The 16,846-nt window shown below is 45.0% G+C and overlaps 1 protein-coding gene across 1 annotated transcript in view; it reads right to left on the bottom strand.

Moving 5' to 3' along the window:
* WDSUB1 (WD repeat, sterile alpha motif and U-box domain containing 1) overlaps positions 1-16,614 on the bottom strand; it is a 23,915-nt gene extending 7,301 nt beyond the window's left edge. Inside the window, exons 1-8 of the mRNA XM_018553141.1 lie at positions 16,610-16,614; positions 10,467-10,874; positions 9,156-9,340; positions 8,083-8,177; positions 4,676-4,767; positions 3,469-3,502; positions 1,995-2,035; positions 157-263 (exon numbers count right to left, since the gene is read on the bottom strand). Coding sequence (XP_018408643.1) covers positions 157-263; positions 1,995-2,035; positions 3,469-3,502; positions 4,676-4,767; positions 8,083-8,177; positions 9,156-9,340; positions 10,467-10,870 — 958 coding nt within the window. The 5' untranslated portion in view covers positions 10,871-10,874; positions 16,610-16,614. The remainder of the gene's footprint in view (positions 1-156; positions 264-1,994; positions 2,036-3,468; positions 3,503-4,675; positions 4,768-8,082; positions 8,178-9,155; positions 9,341-10,466; positions 10,875-16,609) is intronic.
* Between the last annotated feature and the right edge of the window lie 232 nt (positions 16,615-16,846).

Here is a 16,846-nt window from a genome sequence, read left to right on the forward strand (position 1 = left end):
TGCTTTTTTTCTGGTCTTTGCGGGGGCATACTAGGGGGGGGGGGGGGGACCCACACAAGGATTTCATTACAAAACTATACTTGTACATCAAACTTTAAGAAGAGCCGTATAAAATCCTATCCTGTGTTTCTGTTATGTTATAAAGCATATGAGCACCTGCTGACTGACTGGCTGGTCCCAGTTTCCAGATGGTCACAGTCTTGTCCATGGATCCGGTGGCCAGCAAAGGCTGATTTGGTGCTAAAGCACAGGCAGTCACATAGCTGTAGAAATCAAGGAATCATTTCTTCATTTACAATCTGCACTGCAACCCATATATATATATATATATCAATCTATAAAATATTAGCACTGCCATGTTGCTTGACAAAAGATATTTTTAACTTCTCTCCTTTGGGCTGCTGTTTCACAACACAGGAAGACATGACACACATAGAACATTGAGTCTCACTGGTTATCACTTGGCAGTAGAAATGGCTGCACAGTCAAAAATATACCTAGCACGCATTCCACAGGCAACAGTCATTTACTTCATATGCCAAGGCTCCGGCTATACTCCCTGACCTGGCTGATCTTTGGGGCACCACATTCTGCACTAGCTTTTTGCTTATGTCTCTATCATAGGCAGAGGTCCTCAGTACTGTCATTGCAAATCTCACTAAAGAAAACTGCTCCTTGTTTTAAAGCCTTCAACTCCGGACAAAGCGTATGTTATTGTAGTTAATGATGGAGCAGGGAGGAGTTAGACTATTGCCGGACTAGAGGTTGATTACTTTAAAGACAGGACCAATTTTTATATTACATTGATGTGCCTAATGAAATGTTCATTACTACGGATAGCAATTCAAGGAATGTGATTTGGCTGGAAAATTTGTGACTTGGTGTTCATTGCAGTTGACATTAAAGATTGGAGCACAGAGCTTTTAGCTGCAAGGCCCCATCACTGTGTCATGGGATCACATAGCTTTGTTGATACCGTTATGTGATCAGCAAGTCAGCACTGTAAAAGGTTTAGGATTACATTCATGGTTTATGTTATGGTTACCTTGAGGACCAGAGTTAGCGTATCTTTGGCCCAGGAGTTTCCCCTAACCCTTAGGAGCCATTTAAGGCCCACTGCACCCTTATAAATCCCCCTTAATGTCGCCATCCCCTTTGAATGTAGAAATGAGGACATTTTGGCAATGGGACATCTCCCAAATTCTCTCCACACTGCATATTACTTATGACACTGCATATCAATGATTCTTATGTGGGATTATGGTCTTAGGAATTGTCACTTTTTATAGATTTTAAGATAAAAAGTAAAAAATACACCTTTTCCAGTGTTAGTGATAGTTTCACACAATTAGTTGTTACCTCATCCTGCTGCTATACGCAGGCCATATACACATCATGTGCTCTGCATTCACAATACTCTAAATTCACTTTTAACCTCAAGTCCTATGTATTTCCTACCACTAACCAACAAAGCACAGAAGAAGAGGGAATTCTGGAGCCCCCGAAACCCGTTGGCTAAGTAAACGTTCATCTTGTCCTTCCAAAAACCAGTGTGGTGTTTCTTTGTCCCCTTTTAGATTGAGGTGGATTGCTAGGCCCCAGTGTGGATAGAGAATTCAAGAGTCAAAGGCAAACTTTCAGTGGCATCTCTCTGTCAGCCAGGGTCTAACACAGGGTCCCTGGAGTGGTCTGCATTAGTGTTTCCTTAGTGAATTTGATAATGTAGTGGATAATAATTGCAAAGTGATGCGGTTAGTAGCAGCTTAGGGTCACCAAAACTGACTGCTCTGACGGAGGGGAAGTTTTAAGCCCCTGAAACATGTACTGGAACTCTCATCCTCTCATTGCTCTTGTGTCCCTATGTGGCCCTTTCAATCATGAGAGCTTCCTCCAGAGACTTTGAATCCTACTGGGATATTTAGATTGAAAGCCATCCATCTACAAAGAATTCAACCAAGACAAGAGAGAGAAGATTACGGATATACAGTACTTACCGTGTGTGATGCGTCAGGATATGCAGGATGGACCCAGTTTTCTAGGAAATAATCAGATGATATTAGGATGTGACCTTAACCATGTGCGTGTAAATAAAATCTCACAAAAAATAAATACATTACCATGACACCCTCCAATTACTATTGTTATATATTTAATTAGAAACACACACACGAGACCCTTTCGGTGCCCCAAAATCATAAGCTGCTTGCGTCCACGGGCGATCATTTGTCTCTAACCACAGGTAACTGCAGCACATGCGATTACATCCAAACACAGTATAGATTTTTCTTTTCATGCAATTGTAATATTTGTAAATAAACATTTCCTTTCATATATTATTATAGTTTATACTATTAATCCAACGTAGATATAAAGGAATTCACGGGTCTTGCAGTGGAAATGAAGTCAAAGCATCAGCCTTTATTGTCAACATTTGGATGGAGCTCAGTCAGGGGCGTAACTAGAAATCACAGGACCCCATAGCAAAATTTTGTATGGAGCCCTGTGATTTCTAGTTACACCCCTTGTAGAGCCCACTTGAGAGCCCACACGAGGGTGACCCTGCAGAGCCCACCATAGACTCACCCTCAGATGGGCTGGTCGCACTCCTTACCTGTCCGCCTCCTCTTCCTCCACGCTCTCCGTCGTCGGGCCCGCCTCCTCCCCTGCTGTCGACCACGGGCCCCGCCTTCTCCTTCACTGCCGGGTCCGGCCTCCTCCACCGCCGCTGCTGGCTCTCATTGACTCAGCAGCGGCTCTGGAAACGAACGCGCTGTTGCACAGATTACGGTCAGTGATCTGAACAGCAGCGCATTCTTCTTCAGAGCCGCCAGTGAAAGCCACCAGCAGAGGATGCCATAGCGACCCAGGCGGTCCGCTCGTCATCTGCCCGGGCCCCCCTGTGCCCCGCCCCCCATACCGGCCGCCTGGGTCGCTATGGCGATTATTATGCCACTGAGCTCAGTCCAGTCTCAGTCTTTGGAAAGATGGACTGAGCTCATTCAAAAGGTTGACAATACAATGCTGATGCTTTGACTTCTTTCCTCTGCATGACCCGTGAGAGTCTTTATACCGACTTTAGATTTGTAAGGATTAATTTTGTGGCCGAGCACCCGGGCATTTACTTTACAAATAGAGTACGGTGGCTACCCCTGGGATAGTTTCCGTATTGGTATGTGAGTGAGGCATGTCAAAAGTTAATGGAGTGGGTAGAGGTGAAGAGACCTTCATGTCTTGTACTGCCGGTGTAAAGTCATCCTCGAGGTTTCCTCTTCTGCAGCATCAAAGATTTAACATCAAATATTCCAGACAGAACTACTCCAAAGGCTTGTTAGGCCCAGGGTGAGAGTTTAGCAGTTCAGTGGAATAAAAAGCACAGAGGTGTCAGTGACATTCTGCACTCGCTTCACTCTACTCCTTTCACTCCATTCACTTCTGATAATAATAGAACTCAAACAGATGAAAACTTACAGAGGAGAAAATGATAACAGATTTGTCCACAGACCTAGAAAAAAAGAAAGACGTTTATTGCCTTGCCTTATAATATTATCTTTATGACATAGGTCATTGTCCATGTGTTTACATAAGAACACCGCAGCAGCAGTGCAGACAACAAGGTCATGGTAATGCTGAGACAACAACTTTATCTCATCTCCATCATCACTTCAGCTGGGTGTACACTGTTATATTTTCTTCATTCATCATGCAGACTAAGTGAAGAAAATAAACCAGATTCCTCCATCCAACCTGAACAGTGCGGATAGACGAATCCCCCGCTGATTACATAGTATTATGTCACCGGCCGCTGCCAGAAGACCTGATTGGCTACAAGCAACATTCAGCCAAACATTTTCCAACATGTTCCTTCCCCAAACCTTGATCTAATGATTGACTTCTGGCGATGGTATTGGGTCACCAATGGAGCAAATTTTGGACGATTCATGCTGAATGGGCTCAAATGTTCTCCGTGTGTACCCAACTTCAACCTCGCTATACACTTGTAGAATTTATTTTGAAAACATTTTTTCAGAACATTCATTTGATTTTCTTATAGTCATTGGGGTCAAATTTGGGATTTGACAATAAAAAGAAATTAAAAATCAAAAGGAACAAGATGGAAAAATTTTAACAGTGAATGTGGTTTTCGTTCAGGAAACTCCATTGATTCCAAATCAAACATCATCTGTCAAGTCTGTGATGGCAATATATCCGATGTCCTGATGAGATTTTTCATATGAATATCATACATGGTGACAACTCAATCATTTACATTAGCTATTCCAAACACCCCTCCCCCACTGCTACCTACTAATAAAATATGGGAGAAGCTGCAGTCCCAGGCAGAGTCCTTCTGAAAGCCCTGCTCAATCAGCAATGTGGTTTTTATATTAAATTAACTTGAATTAAAAGAACTTTTTAAAGAAAAGGACATTTTAAAAACAGAGTACAAATACAAAGCCAGCAGACTCCGAGTTGTATCAATATAAACAGCATTTTCCTAAATATAATTATCCGGACTAATGTCTTGTATATTCCTCCTCACTGTTGTTTCATGACATCATGACTCCATAACACAGCACACAGGCCTGCTATACAGCTTCCATCAGGAGGAGGAATGATCAATTGTCTGCAGCCCTCTAGTGGCAGGATTGGAGAATTACAAGAAGGTGATTGTTACCCGGAGACGATGATCTGACCGTCGCTGGAAAAGGCGCAGGACAGGACGGGGGCCGTGTGTCCGCTCAGTGTCAGCTTGCATCGCATTTCCAATGCTAGAGAACAAAATAAAATGTGTCGTCATGCTGATGTCAGAGGCCCCCCATTTCCAGATTCAAGGAAAAAAGCCGACTCCTACAATACTACGATCTGTCAGAGTACGGAAATCCTAAACATAAACTTCTCTTATTCAGTGCAATACATTTACAATGGAAACTGTTTTGTTATTTCTGTTGCATGCAAAAAAAAAAAAAAAATTGCTGTTGATATTGTCAGAAATTCGAGGTTCTCCTGTGCCCTGAGCCCACTTGTCCTCGTTATATCAAACAGCCCTCCTACTTCTTATCTTAGACTACAGAATGATTAACCGTTACTTTGTAAAGATCTGGAGTGGGAGCAGCTGAGTAGTTTAGCAAAAGATAACGGAGCAGGGCTGACACCACTCTGTCAACAACAAAAGCTGTGTGCTGAATGCATTTCTGGGATAAAACACAATGAAATGTGACTGTATTGTAGAGATGTGCTGCATGTTTTATATTTTGCTTCGACATACTCTTAAGTTCAGTGCAAAATATACCGGTTGATCCTTCTGAAAATTCTGTGCCCTCTGCAGTATTATCTCAAGCAATGTTATCACTCTGGCCCAACTTAACTGTGAACTATAGAACAACTCATGTTTAGGAGCAGTGGAGGGGAGGGTAGGAGGTGTTCTGTAGTCCTAAATTTCTTCTAGTTCTAGTATAACACTGCTCCTCCACAGAGTACAGCGAGTAAGCGTTGTCACTTTAAGACAAGGAGCCAGTAACTGGCTCCTTAACAGCTGAAAATAAAAGGAGAAATGAAAAGGAATGCAGCCACCACATATAAGGACAGGTAAGCTGCAATATATAGATTTTCTGTTCTTGAGTTGATACACTCAATGGGCTGCCGGCTCTGTTCAGGCATTCCGATGGCGGTCAGTGGGTGCTGCCAGAATACAGCGAAGACAGCGGGAGATCCCTCGATCAATGCTCCTAAGCGTTATATTTTCTCTGTTCAGCCCGCAGGTTGTAGGGCCAGCTTAAGGTTTGTCTGTAACTCTTTCCTGATTGCCAGTGCATGTAAATAAACATCCTCCTAACGCGTCCCCCGCTCCACAAGGGCATTCGTAACATCGTTTTATCCAGCAGCAGAATGCACAGCGGCTCTGGGTCATGGAGAGAGGACCGGCAACCATGGAGAGAGGACCGGCAACCATGGAGAGAGGACCGGCAACCATGGAGAGAGGACCGGCAACCATGGAGAGAGGACCGGCAACCATGGAGAGAGGACCGGCAACCATGGGGAGAGGACCGGCAACCATGGAGAGAGGACCGGCAACCATGGAGAGAGGACCGGCAACCATGGAGAGAGGACCGGCAACCATGGAGAGAGGACCGGCAACCATGGGGAGAGGACCGGCAACCATGGAGGTGGGGATATCTGCTCTGGAGTTATCAGGTCTACACACCTGCTGTGGACATTACAAAGGGATCCCACTCTTCCGGGTTGGATTATTTTATTTACGAGAGGGCGAATGACCCAGTAGGTGCTGGAACATGGGCAGGAAGCCCCAAAATGCTCATGTGAACAGACGGAGAGTCAGGAACTATGACAGGGAGTTCTTACTATGAAAAGATGTTAATCTGCGCTTATAGATGAATAATTAATGTTGTGGGAAATGTAAAGCTGACATAATAAAGACAATAGGTCCTAAAAGTGAAAACAATGAATTTGCGGGGATCTAGCGCCGCAAATTCATTGTTTTCAGGGAGTTCTTACTGTTAGAACATCCAAGAACTACAAGAAGACAGTCCCCAAGCTGTTGTAGAACTACAAGTCCCATGAGGCATCACAAGACTGACAGTTAAGGTGGCCATACACTCTACAACCATCGCAAGACTTTAGTCTTGCGATGGTTGTACAGGGATTAAAAAAAACATATGATCTGCCTATCTTGGACAGGCAGATCGCACTCTCGATCATCCCTGAGGGGCGGGCTTCCTATGACCGCAATGCTGAACGGGCAGTGTGCGCGTGCGCACACCGGCCCGTTCGGCATTTGTCTTCCGAGCACCGTTCTAACCAGCCGAGAATCGGATGATTCCCGGCTGGTTTTCGAACATGCTGGTTCGACAGAAGACGTGCGACCGTACAGTAGAAACGGTCGCACGTCTCCGTTCACACTGCTCGATTATCGTACGAAAAACCGATCGCATACGATAATCGTACGATAATCGTGCAGTGTATGGGCACCTTTACAGGCATGACTCCCAGAGGCAAAGGCATGTTGGGATTTGTAGTTAAATCACAGCTGGAGGGCCGGAGTTACCCACCCCTGGTCTAGACCTAAAATATTTTTGGGTGGACTCATCCTTTGTTCTAGCAACCTTTCCATCAATCAGGTGTGAGTAGCTCATGCACAACGCTCGTCTGTTCTCTTTTCAGAAAAGATAATTGCGTACTTGGCCCATTCTCACACTGAGAGAAGATACGCAAGGTAGATTTAGGTGTACGGGTTACTTAGATTAGTCAGTAAGTTGACAGACTGGAAAGTTTACAGTTCTGATCACAATCCAATTACAGAAGATGGACTTGGTTTTGTAAGAATTTTCATTAAAGTTCATTAATTGACAAACATCTTATAATGTATTTGATCTGATTATATATTGAATCTCTTCATTGCTTAGTTAGAAATACATTTTCATTGGTCCTGTTAATTTTTAGGCCTCATTCACACGAGAAAAGGCCGGCGCGTACAGCTCCGTGCAGGGCCGTATCGAGCAGCTCCCGAGACGGACAGGTGCTGCGTGTGATTAGTACGCAGCCCCTGTCCTTCTCTATGGGAGTACGCAGACGTACGCCGCCCTACGCTCACCCCAAGTGCAGATCTGTACGGGTGCGTGTGTCCCAGCTCGGACGCAGACATGATCTGTCCTGTCATGGTACGAGTACGGACACCCGCACAGATGTGCAGGGCGGGTGAGTGTAGGGGGGCATACGCCCACGTACTCCCATAGAGGACAGGGGCTGTGTACTAATTACACGCACCACCTGTCCTTCCCGGGAGCTGCCCGATACGCGTGTGCACGCAGCACAGAGCTGTACGTGCCGGCGGATTCTAGTGTGAATGAGGACTTAGCATCATTAGCATAGAACCTGGTGACAGAAACCCACTGAACCCGCTATTAGGTCCAACAGCAGAGGTCTAGTGGTAGCAGATGTGGGTAGGTTTGGCACCTGGTTCTGTGACATCCCTGACAGCTCTGCTGCCCCGACATCCCTTATGTGTGCTGCCAACGTATACATATGGTACACCGTACACATAGACGAGGCCAGAATGTAACACTTACCTCTGTCATCACTATATGATACAAGCCAGAGTCGAATCTCATAGTCCTGCCCACAAGAGGCCATCTGAAAACACTCAATGTCGCCATCCGCATCTGATGGAGGGAAAAAAAAAAAAAATCAGAATATAAAATTTACAGATTGACACCCAATTGCCATTGGACCCCTGAGCTACACTTGTAATGTATCAATATGTAATCCACACAAAGCAACACAGCAAGAGTATGTCCCCTCAAAGTCACTGACGAAAGGTAAACTAAGAGCTGAATCCAATAGAGCGATGCAAAACGCAATGATGAAGTAAAAAGCGAAGCAACCAAGAGGAACCAATCAGATGCCTGCAAGCTACACACAGATCAATTCTGATTGGTGGCAAAGCATCACTGCACTTTGTACATTGCTCTTTGCCTGATCAAGGGTTTAGCTACATGTGAGAGTTTGCATAAGGGCAACTCTATTAGGAACTGCTCCATTTACAACAATCTGAACAGTGTAGCTAGTGAGAATGTTATTAAAGGATAAGAGTAATAGAGCTAGAGCTTCCCCAGTATATACCCTATCTGGCTATCTGCACTAATGGTAGCGTCATATATAACCACCATGCCAAACGAGCAGTCTTCTCTAATTGGCATACACCGGACAAATAATACCGCCCTCCTGGAACCGGACCTCAGACCATGACTTCAAGAAAGGTCCAGCACCTCCAACCACACATAGATTAATGCACACTATCACACTTACCGTGCGTCACGTTGCCATTTATTTAAAAGACACCCCAATGCACTTCCTGACCGTTATGCGCTGCGACTCGCAGTGCTGCAATACCGTGCATTGAAATACAAATAGCATGCACTACTTTGTTTCCACCACAGAGGGCTGTATTGTGGTACCGTGTGTTGCAGCATGCGGTGGCCAAGAGGTGCTCTGAGGTGTCATTCACATGAATGTGAATAATCGCACAGTATCATGCAATTAATGCATTGCTATGGCGTGAATGGGCCCTAAATCTTGACTGATTATTAAAAAGCGTGTAACAACATATGATATGATCTCCCAACAGATACAACACTGACCTGTTACGGTCTGTGAGGAGAAGTCGCAGCAGGTCACACCCAAGTCATGTGCCTTCCCATTGTACAAACATCGCATGTTCTCATCCCACGCCGTTATATCACCTGATGAGGAGCCTGTGATAAATAGATTTCCTCCAGGGGAGAAGGCACACGCCACCAGGGAGCCATCCTTCACCAGGCCTGATCTGGAGACAGGAAAGAAGAGACAGCTTTCATTATTCCAGATCGCATATTGGCTGCAATATATAATAAATAGATTGGTGGTAATAATACCTTCCAAGGCGCCTACAGCCATCAATCAGAACAAACCTCAGAACCAGGGAGATAGTAAGGGGGGAACCTATACCCAAAAGATTTTGGTTTTCTTTTTTAGTTTTGGATAGATAGGAAAAGGTTACAGAGATTTCCCCTTATTTCCTGTTCTGGGGACAACCTTTTACCTGGCAGGAAGTGAGAGAAACCTCTACTAGAGGGAGACAGGAAACAAAAAGCTGGCCGAGCCCTTCCCCTACTTCACATATTTACCTCTGTAGAGATATTTTCCCTCACTTCCTGTCCTGATGTCAATCTTTTCACCAGACAGGAAGTGAGGGAATCTCCCCCAGGATAGCCTCTGATGGCAGTAAAACCTGACATGAGTTCTTATCCTTCGCCACCATCGCCACAACTATAATAACGTTTGAGTTATAGATACACTTCATGTATGCAGCCGTGTATTCATGAAGACATCATTCAATGTATTTTTATGCAAGCAGTGTACAAACCTAAATTTGACTTGGTATCAGCTTCTTTTAATCCTTCTGCACAGGAGAAACAGAGGGAGGGGCAGGACAGGGAGCCAATCAAGGGTGCTGCACGCAAATAGGAGCATGCTGATAGGAGGGGACAGAGCAGCTAGCAGAGGAATGACCCAATTAGTCTGCTGCTGCTCTTCCACTGTCAGATTGGCAGGCTGGGGGCTGAGAGATGACACCACTGTATTCCTTAAAGGCAAGTGGTGTCGTCCACCTGGCTGTGCTGTGCGATAGGACGTTGTAAATCTCTGGACTGAAACAGACAGTAACACGTGGGCAAGTATATCTAGTCTATCTAGATATACCTCCTGTCCAGATCTGACAGCAGTTTCCATGGTACAATTATCACAATCATAACTCCTCTTATACTGTGTAATGTTGGTTGATATCTCCAATGAGTGCACATTGACACGTCACATGGAACCTGCTATAAAGGGACATCATGCAGAGATTTCAAGAAAATACTTCCTAGAAAAAAAGAAAAAAAAAAAATGAAGAATCCCTGTCAACGTATTACCTGTACAATTTCATTAATGGTACGTTCCACAATACCACGGAGCCGTCAGCCCCCCCAGACACTAAATACATGGAGCTGGGGGAAAACCTGCACACCCTAACAGGGCTGCAACCTGGATGTTCCAGAGATGCCAAAACCTGGCCACTGCACATACTCCAGAGGATGGTCCGGCCATCCGTAGAACAGGAAGCCAACATAGTCTGACTCGGGGAGAAGCAGCAGCAGTGAACAGCATACGTATGTCCTCTGAGGGGGGAGAAGGGCACCTCGGTATAGTCATTTAAGTAATACACCCGGATTGTTTTATCCAAGGAGCATGTCGCCAAGAGAGAGTCGGAGAAGGCACAACAGTTGACATCGTCAAGGTGGTCAGACAGCGTCCGAATGAACTCCACCATCTTCATTAGCCTACAACAGAAAAACAAAGTGTTCATTAAAAAGGGCAATCACCAATATTATCATGCTTGATCAGCAGCACTGGGCAAAGCCAAAATAGTTGGTAGTCTATGGGCCTAAAACAAAATGACAGTTGTCATCCAATACTACAAATGTTATTTACTATGTGACAAATGAATAAAACAGATGGTTAAGCTGCCCATACACTGGTACCCACCCAGCCCACGCTGATCCCCACTGGGGAAGAGAGTTACACAGGTTTGCTGCTCTAACAGATAAGACCAAACAATTAAAAAAAAAAAAGAGAGAGATCAAATATAAACAAACGCATAACAAACACAATGATAATAAATATTAACATTAATAATTGGAGATTAAATAGATTTACTTCTAAACAACATTTAGACCCAAAGGGAATAAAGAATCTAACTGAGAAATAAATCTATTATGTTTTCAAGCAAAATCAGCGGATAAACTACACTTAATGAAATTCCTCATGTTAGGGCTTGACAAATTTTCTAACCAGGAAGCCAGCTAAAAAATTTATGAGCCGGGTTTTTGTTTTTTTTTGCGAGGGCGTTTCGCGGGGGACAGGGGACTTTCATTTCCTTTTTTTTGGTATTTTTAAATTTAACTTACTTAACATCGAACGCACAAAATGCTAACACTGAATGTGGTTTCTGTTCGGGAATCTCCATTCATTCCAAAAATCGGTGTTTAATTAACCGCCTCCCGGCCGGCCAGGGCCTTGCTGGATGTGACAGGCAGTCTAAAGATGGCCTGTTGGCACCGCCCCCTCGCACACAAGCGGGGAAACTGCCCAAATGTAAAAAAAACAGGCAGCGATACCTGTTTACATACAAGCGTTTCGCTGGCTATAGAGGTGGCGGAATGCTTGTATAAAGGTGCCGATCATGCCCCCTCCCGTCCGCAGCCCCACCCTCTGCTGGTCCCGAGCTCCGCTGTGCCCGATGCGAGCCCGGGACCAGCATGATGGCTCTGTGACAGGGGACCAAAGGGAGATCGGTACACAATCTCCCTCTCCGGTGTCAGAATGTGGAAGTGCTGTACATTACATCACTTCCGCATTCTCCTGTCACTCTCCAGCTTCAGAAGCTGGAGAGAAACTGATGAAACAGAGCTCTGCTTCATCAGCTTCTCTTGGAGACCCCTGATGTCTTCATAAAGAGGACCTGTCACATCTCTTTGCTATCACATAGTAGGGGTTCTTAGTCCCTATGTGATAACAATAAAGTTAAAGGGACATTAAAGGGTATTTTTTGTCTGCATGCGGTGCACGCGTCCATACACTTACCTTGCTTCTCTGCTCGTCTCCCGGCCGAGAATCCGAACTGCGCATTGCGCCCGCCCCAAGATGCTTTGCGGCCGCCGGAGCAATTCCGTTTTCTCGGACGGGAGCGCGCAGCCAAAAACAAGGTAAGTGGAAACTGCTGTTAAAGCGGGGTTTAAAAAAAACAAAACAGTTTTGCCTATATCTACTGCTATATAGGCAAAAGAAAACGGAGGGTTTAGAACCCCTTTAAGTGAAAAAATAAATAATAATAAAAGTCACACATGAAAAAGAATTACAAAAAAAAAAATGTTTTAAAGTCCCCACCCATACATACACGTGTGCAAACATGTGTAGGGTGCGCATACGTGCAAAAATGACGATTGCACCCATTACGCCGCATGTTACATTTCACCGCGAACGTCGCAGTGAGAGCAATCATTTTAGGGCCATTAATCACTGATAACACTAGACTGATGAGCTGTAAAAGCTTTTAAAGCGTCGACTATGGGCATATGGGTATGGTAGTTTTTTTTTGCGATTTCGCGCAATTTTAAGGCTTGACATGTTTGGTGTCTATTTACCCGACGTGTACAAAATTGTGTGTATCTTCCTGCACTCCTTACCGGATCTCCTAGGAGATGATGTCTGTAATAGGGTGCTTGTAGCGACCACGGAGGCACCGTGTAGTCAAGTAGTAATTCCAAAAGATGTCACCAGCACTCCAAAAGTAGATTCAATATATTTTAATGACAATTCTGAGCCTGATGACGGGGACCCAACGTGGCCCCGAAAGTACTTGTGATTTTGAATGACCGTTGTCATTAAAATATATTGAATCTACTTTTGGAGTGCTGGTGACATCTTTTGGAATTAATATTTACCCGACGTGACCCCGCCTTTTATATTTTACCAAAAAATTGGGAAATAAGAATTATTTCCTAACATAATGTAAAAAAAACTTTTTTTTAATTTTCAGTCATTTTTCCTTAATATAGTAAAAAATACAATAAATACCACCAAAAGAAAGCTCTATCTGTCCCCCAAAAATGGTATAAAATTCATTTCCGTACAGCGTTGCATGACGGAATAAATGTCAGTCAAAGTACCGCAGTGCTGAATACTGAAAAATGGCCGGGACAGGAAGAGGAAGTAAACACAGCGGTCAGCAAGTAGTTAAATAAAAATGTCAAACATTTTCTAAGTCTCTAATGGCATTATTAAACGTTCTGATGAGACTTTTCATCTGAGCGTTCGTAGGAAAGTCTACCAGTGTCCGGGCAGTTGGAGTATTTTCTGGACCGCGTGTGCTGGGATTTGATGTTTAATCAGCCGGCACAGAACAATTGAATGGACTCTTTTTGTAGCAGGTACAAAGGAAGATTTCTTTTTTATATCAGCAGAAAAATGATAGAAGAGGAATGTGGGTGATGTTTTCCCGGCAGTAAAGGACAATCCTGTCATTAGCCGTGTTTGACATTGCTGCTTCTCACAAAGGAGACAAACGTATTGATAGTATCCACCAGTGTCTATGCAAATGAGTCTGGATTGCCGGAATGCACATTACGGGATATTTATACCCAGAAATGTTCATTTCTATGGGAATTATCACTTAGCATCTTATAATAAATTCATGGGGGAGATTAGCAAAGTTCACAAAGTATGTTTTAAAGTCACTGTGTCACCTACAGAGAAATCTAACTTACGATGGTGAACAGCGGCATGGCGGCACATTGCTTTATGGGCCCTGAGCTCTCTTTCCTGCTATGTAATGCAGCCACACAAATCTCGCCTGTTTCAGGGCCCAGTCACACCATCAAGAGTGCGTTCAGCCTCTGGAACGTAGTGGAATGCAACCCGACCGGCTCACTTTTTTTGGGGGCAGTGCATTGAATGCAATGGCACCGCAGCCACGCCCCTCCGCCCGCGGTGCGATCGCCGGCACCCAAGCGCATGGCACATTAGTGCCTGTGTTACGGTCCAGTGCGATCTGCAAAAGATAGTGTTTGCAGATCGCACTGGACCGGAACGCAGGCACTAATGTGCCATGCGTTCTGGTGCCAGTGATCGCACTGTGGGTGGGGGGCGTGGCTGCGGTGCCATTGAGCTCAATGCACCACCATGCCACCTCCCGCCCCAAAACAAAGTGAGCCGGCCGGGTTGCGTTCCAGATGACGAACACACTGGAACCCACTCCTGAAGGTGTGACAGGCCCCCCATACAAATGCAGTTAAAGTGACATTAAACCCTCAGATTTTTTTAACAAAAAACAATAGTGTAATGTGTGACTTACTGTAATCCATGGTAGTTTCCCTTTTCTTTGCTGCTCTTACTTTTAAATCTGTATCTCTTCCCATGCTAGGCAGAACTTCTGTTTTGCAGCAGACTGCCTTGTCTCTGAAATGGATACATGGTGTCTGTGTGTAGGTTTGCAACCTGAGCCAGCACTACAGGAAGAGGCACTCAGCTGCAAAGGGAAGTTCTCCCCAAGCATGAGAAGACATGAGGATTTAAAAGGGGAAGAGCAGCAAAGAGAAGGGAAACTACCATGGATTACAGTAAGGCACACATTACAATATTGGTGTATGTTAAAAAATCTGAGGGTTTAGAGCCTGTTCACACGACGTCCGTTTTGTGTGCTGACCGGCTCCGTACGCTGCTGCACTAAAAATGCATCCCACTGTATCCCTGTGTGTTTTATGGGCTACAGTTCTCACGTGCGCAGTCCGTTCAGCAATACTGCATGTCACATTTTGTCCTGTCTGGAAACGCACAAACGCGCACGAAACGCATCAAAAACGGAACGGAAACGCAACACAATGCAGCTAAGTGAAAAAAAAACCTCAGGAGGCTGAATCTGCATGCTGACAGCCCCTTGGCTAAAAAAAAATAAATGAACTGTCAGCATCCGGACCGAAAACGCATCAAAAACGCACTGCATCAGCAGCTCCACGTCTGCTGATCAGCACCTGATCTCATGTGAACAGGCCCTAAATGTCACTTTAAGACAAAAACAAAAGTGATGACATTCTGTCCACTAAAACAAATCTCATGTTTGCTTTACTGATTTGTATTGAGATTGTAGTCCATCACGGATCACGGGAGTGAGCTTGGAGTGGTGTCTACTTTACAACACACACAGGGACCATGGGGAACAAAAGTAGCCCCCCTCCAGAAGGAAGGACAGTGTCAGCACCAATTCAGAGATGATTTGAGGATCTACAGCCGAGTGATACACAAATAAGATACATTTTGATTAATAGATAAGGTTCTTGAATGTATTTTTAAGATTTAACTACAGAGTTTAGTGTCACTTTAAGATTGTGTTTGCCATTTTTTCACACAAAACGAATGTAAACTTGGATGACAATTGGAAACTCGTAAACATTATTTCCTCTCCGAATATCAAACTTGACAAACAAACGAGGAATGGAATACTTTGCGTGTGAGATTGGCCGTGCGGTACTGGTCATGCCTCTCCACCCGGTACACAGGCAAATATAAACACATGACAAATTGGTGAATACAACAGTGTGCCGTGTATCAGATATACAATGTGTGCCTGAAATGTTCACCAGTAAACTAACATTGTCCAAATGCATGACATCAATGTGTTTCAAGGTCACAATTTTCCACATGACATCTCACAGCTGCACAATCGCTGCACACATCCATATTAAACAATGTACAGTCATCTTTTTATTCCCACTGCCACCAAGGATGGGGCACTATTCCTCCCACCGATACCAAGAATGGGGCACTATTCCTCCCACCGATACCAAGAATGGGGCTCTATTCCTCCCACCGATACCAACGATGGGGCACTATTCCTCCCACCGATACCAAGGATGGGGTTCTATTCCTACCACCGATACCAACGATGGGGTTCTATTCCTCCCACCGATACCAAGGATGGGGCTCTATTCCTCCCACCGATACCAAGGATGGGGTTCTATTCCTCCCACCGATACCAAGGATGGGGTTCTATTCCTCCCACCGACCACCGAAACACTACACACACAATGACACCACATAGAACTACAAATCCCAGCAACTCCATTCCTTCACACACAAAGCCTGACACCACTACAAATCCAAGCAACTCCATTCCTTTCCACAGAAACACTACACACACAATGACACCACATAGCACTACAAATCCCAGCAACTCCATTAATTCCTTTTCACACTATAGTGAGAACACACGGTCACCCCTGCTTCAGCATGTAGGATTCTGACAACACTCATCAGAGGGGTGCTCACATTGCAATGTAAGAATTTTCCATACATGGAGCCCTTGGAAAGGCAAGAAGCGTAAACCCGGCACCGAACCCTAGACAGTGCTGTGAGGTATTCGCTGTCTGCTCCTAATCTGAGGTTCAGGAAGGGTTAATCTCCCCCCGCGCTGCTCGCACGGTGGGACAGTCCGGACCCCTGTATCGCGCAGAACGCTTACCTGACTGTGCGGCGGCTGACAGGCAGGGGGCGGGACTAGGGCGGATCGCTGAGGGGACGGAGGTGATGTCACGCTCCCTCTTCACCGTCTCTCCGTCTAATTACTTCCCGGGGGGGATGGGCTGGGTGACAGGGCTGTCATGTGACTGTTATCGCATGGAAAGGGCAATAGGGGATCAGCTGATTAAGGCCTCATTCACACACGAATCGGCCTGCACCTACACCTCCGTGCGGGGCC

This window comes from Nanorana parkeri, unplaced genomic scaffold (genome assembly GCF_000935625.1).
Source record: "Nanorana parkeri isolate BGI_ZX_2015 unplaced genomic scaffold, ASM93562v1 scaffold112, whole genome shotgun sequence".
Taxonomy (NCBI): Eukaryota; Metazoa; Chordata; class Amphibia; order Anura; family Dicroglossidae; genus Nanorana; species Nanorana parkeri.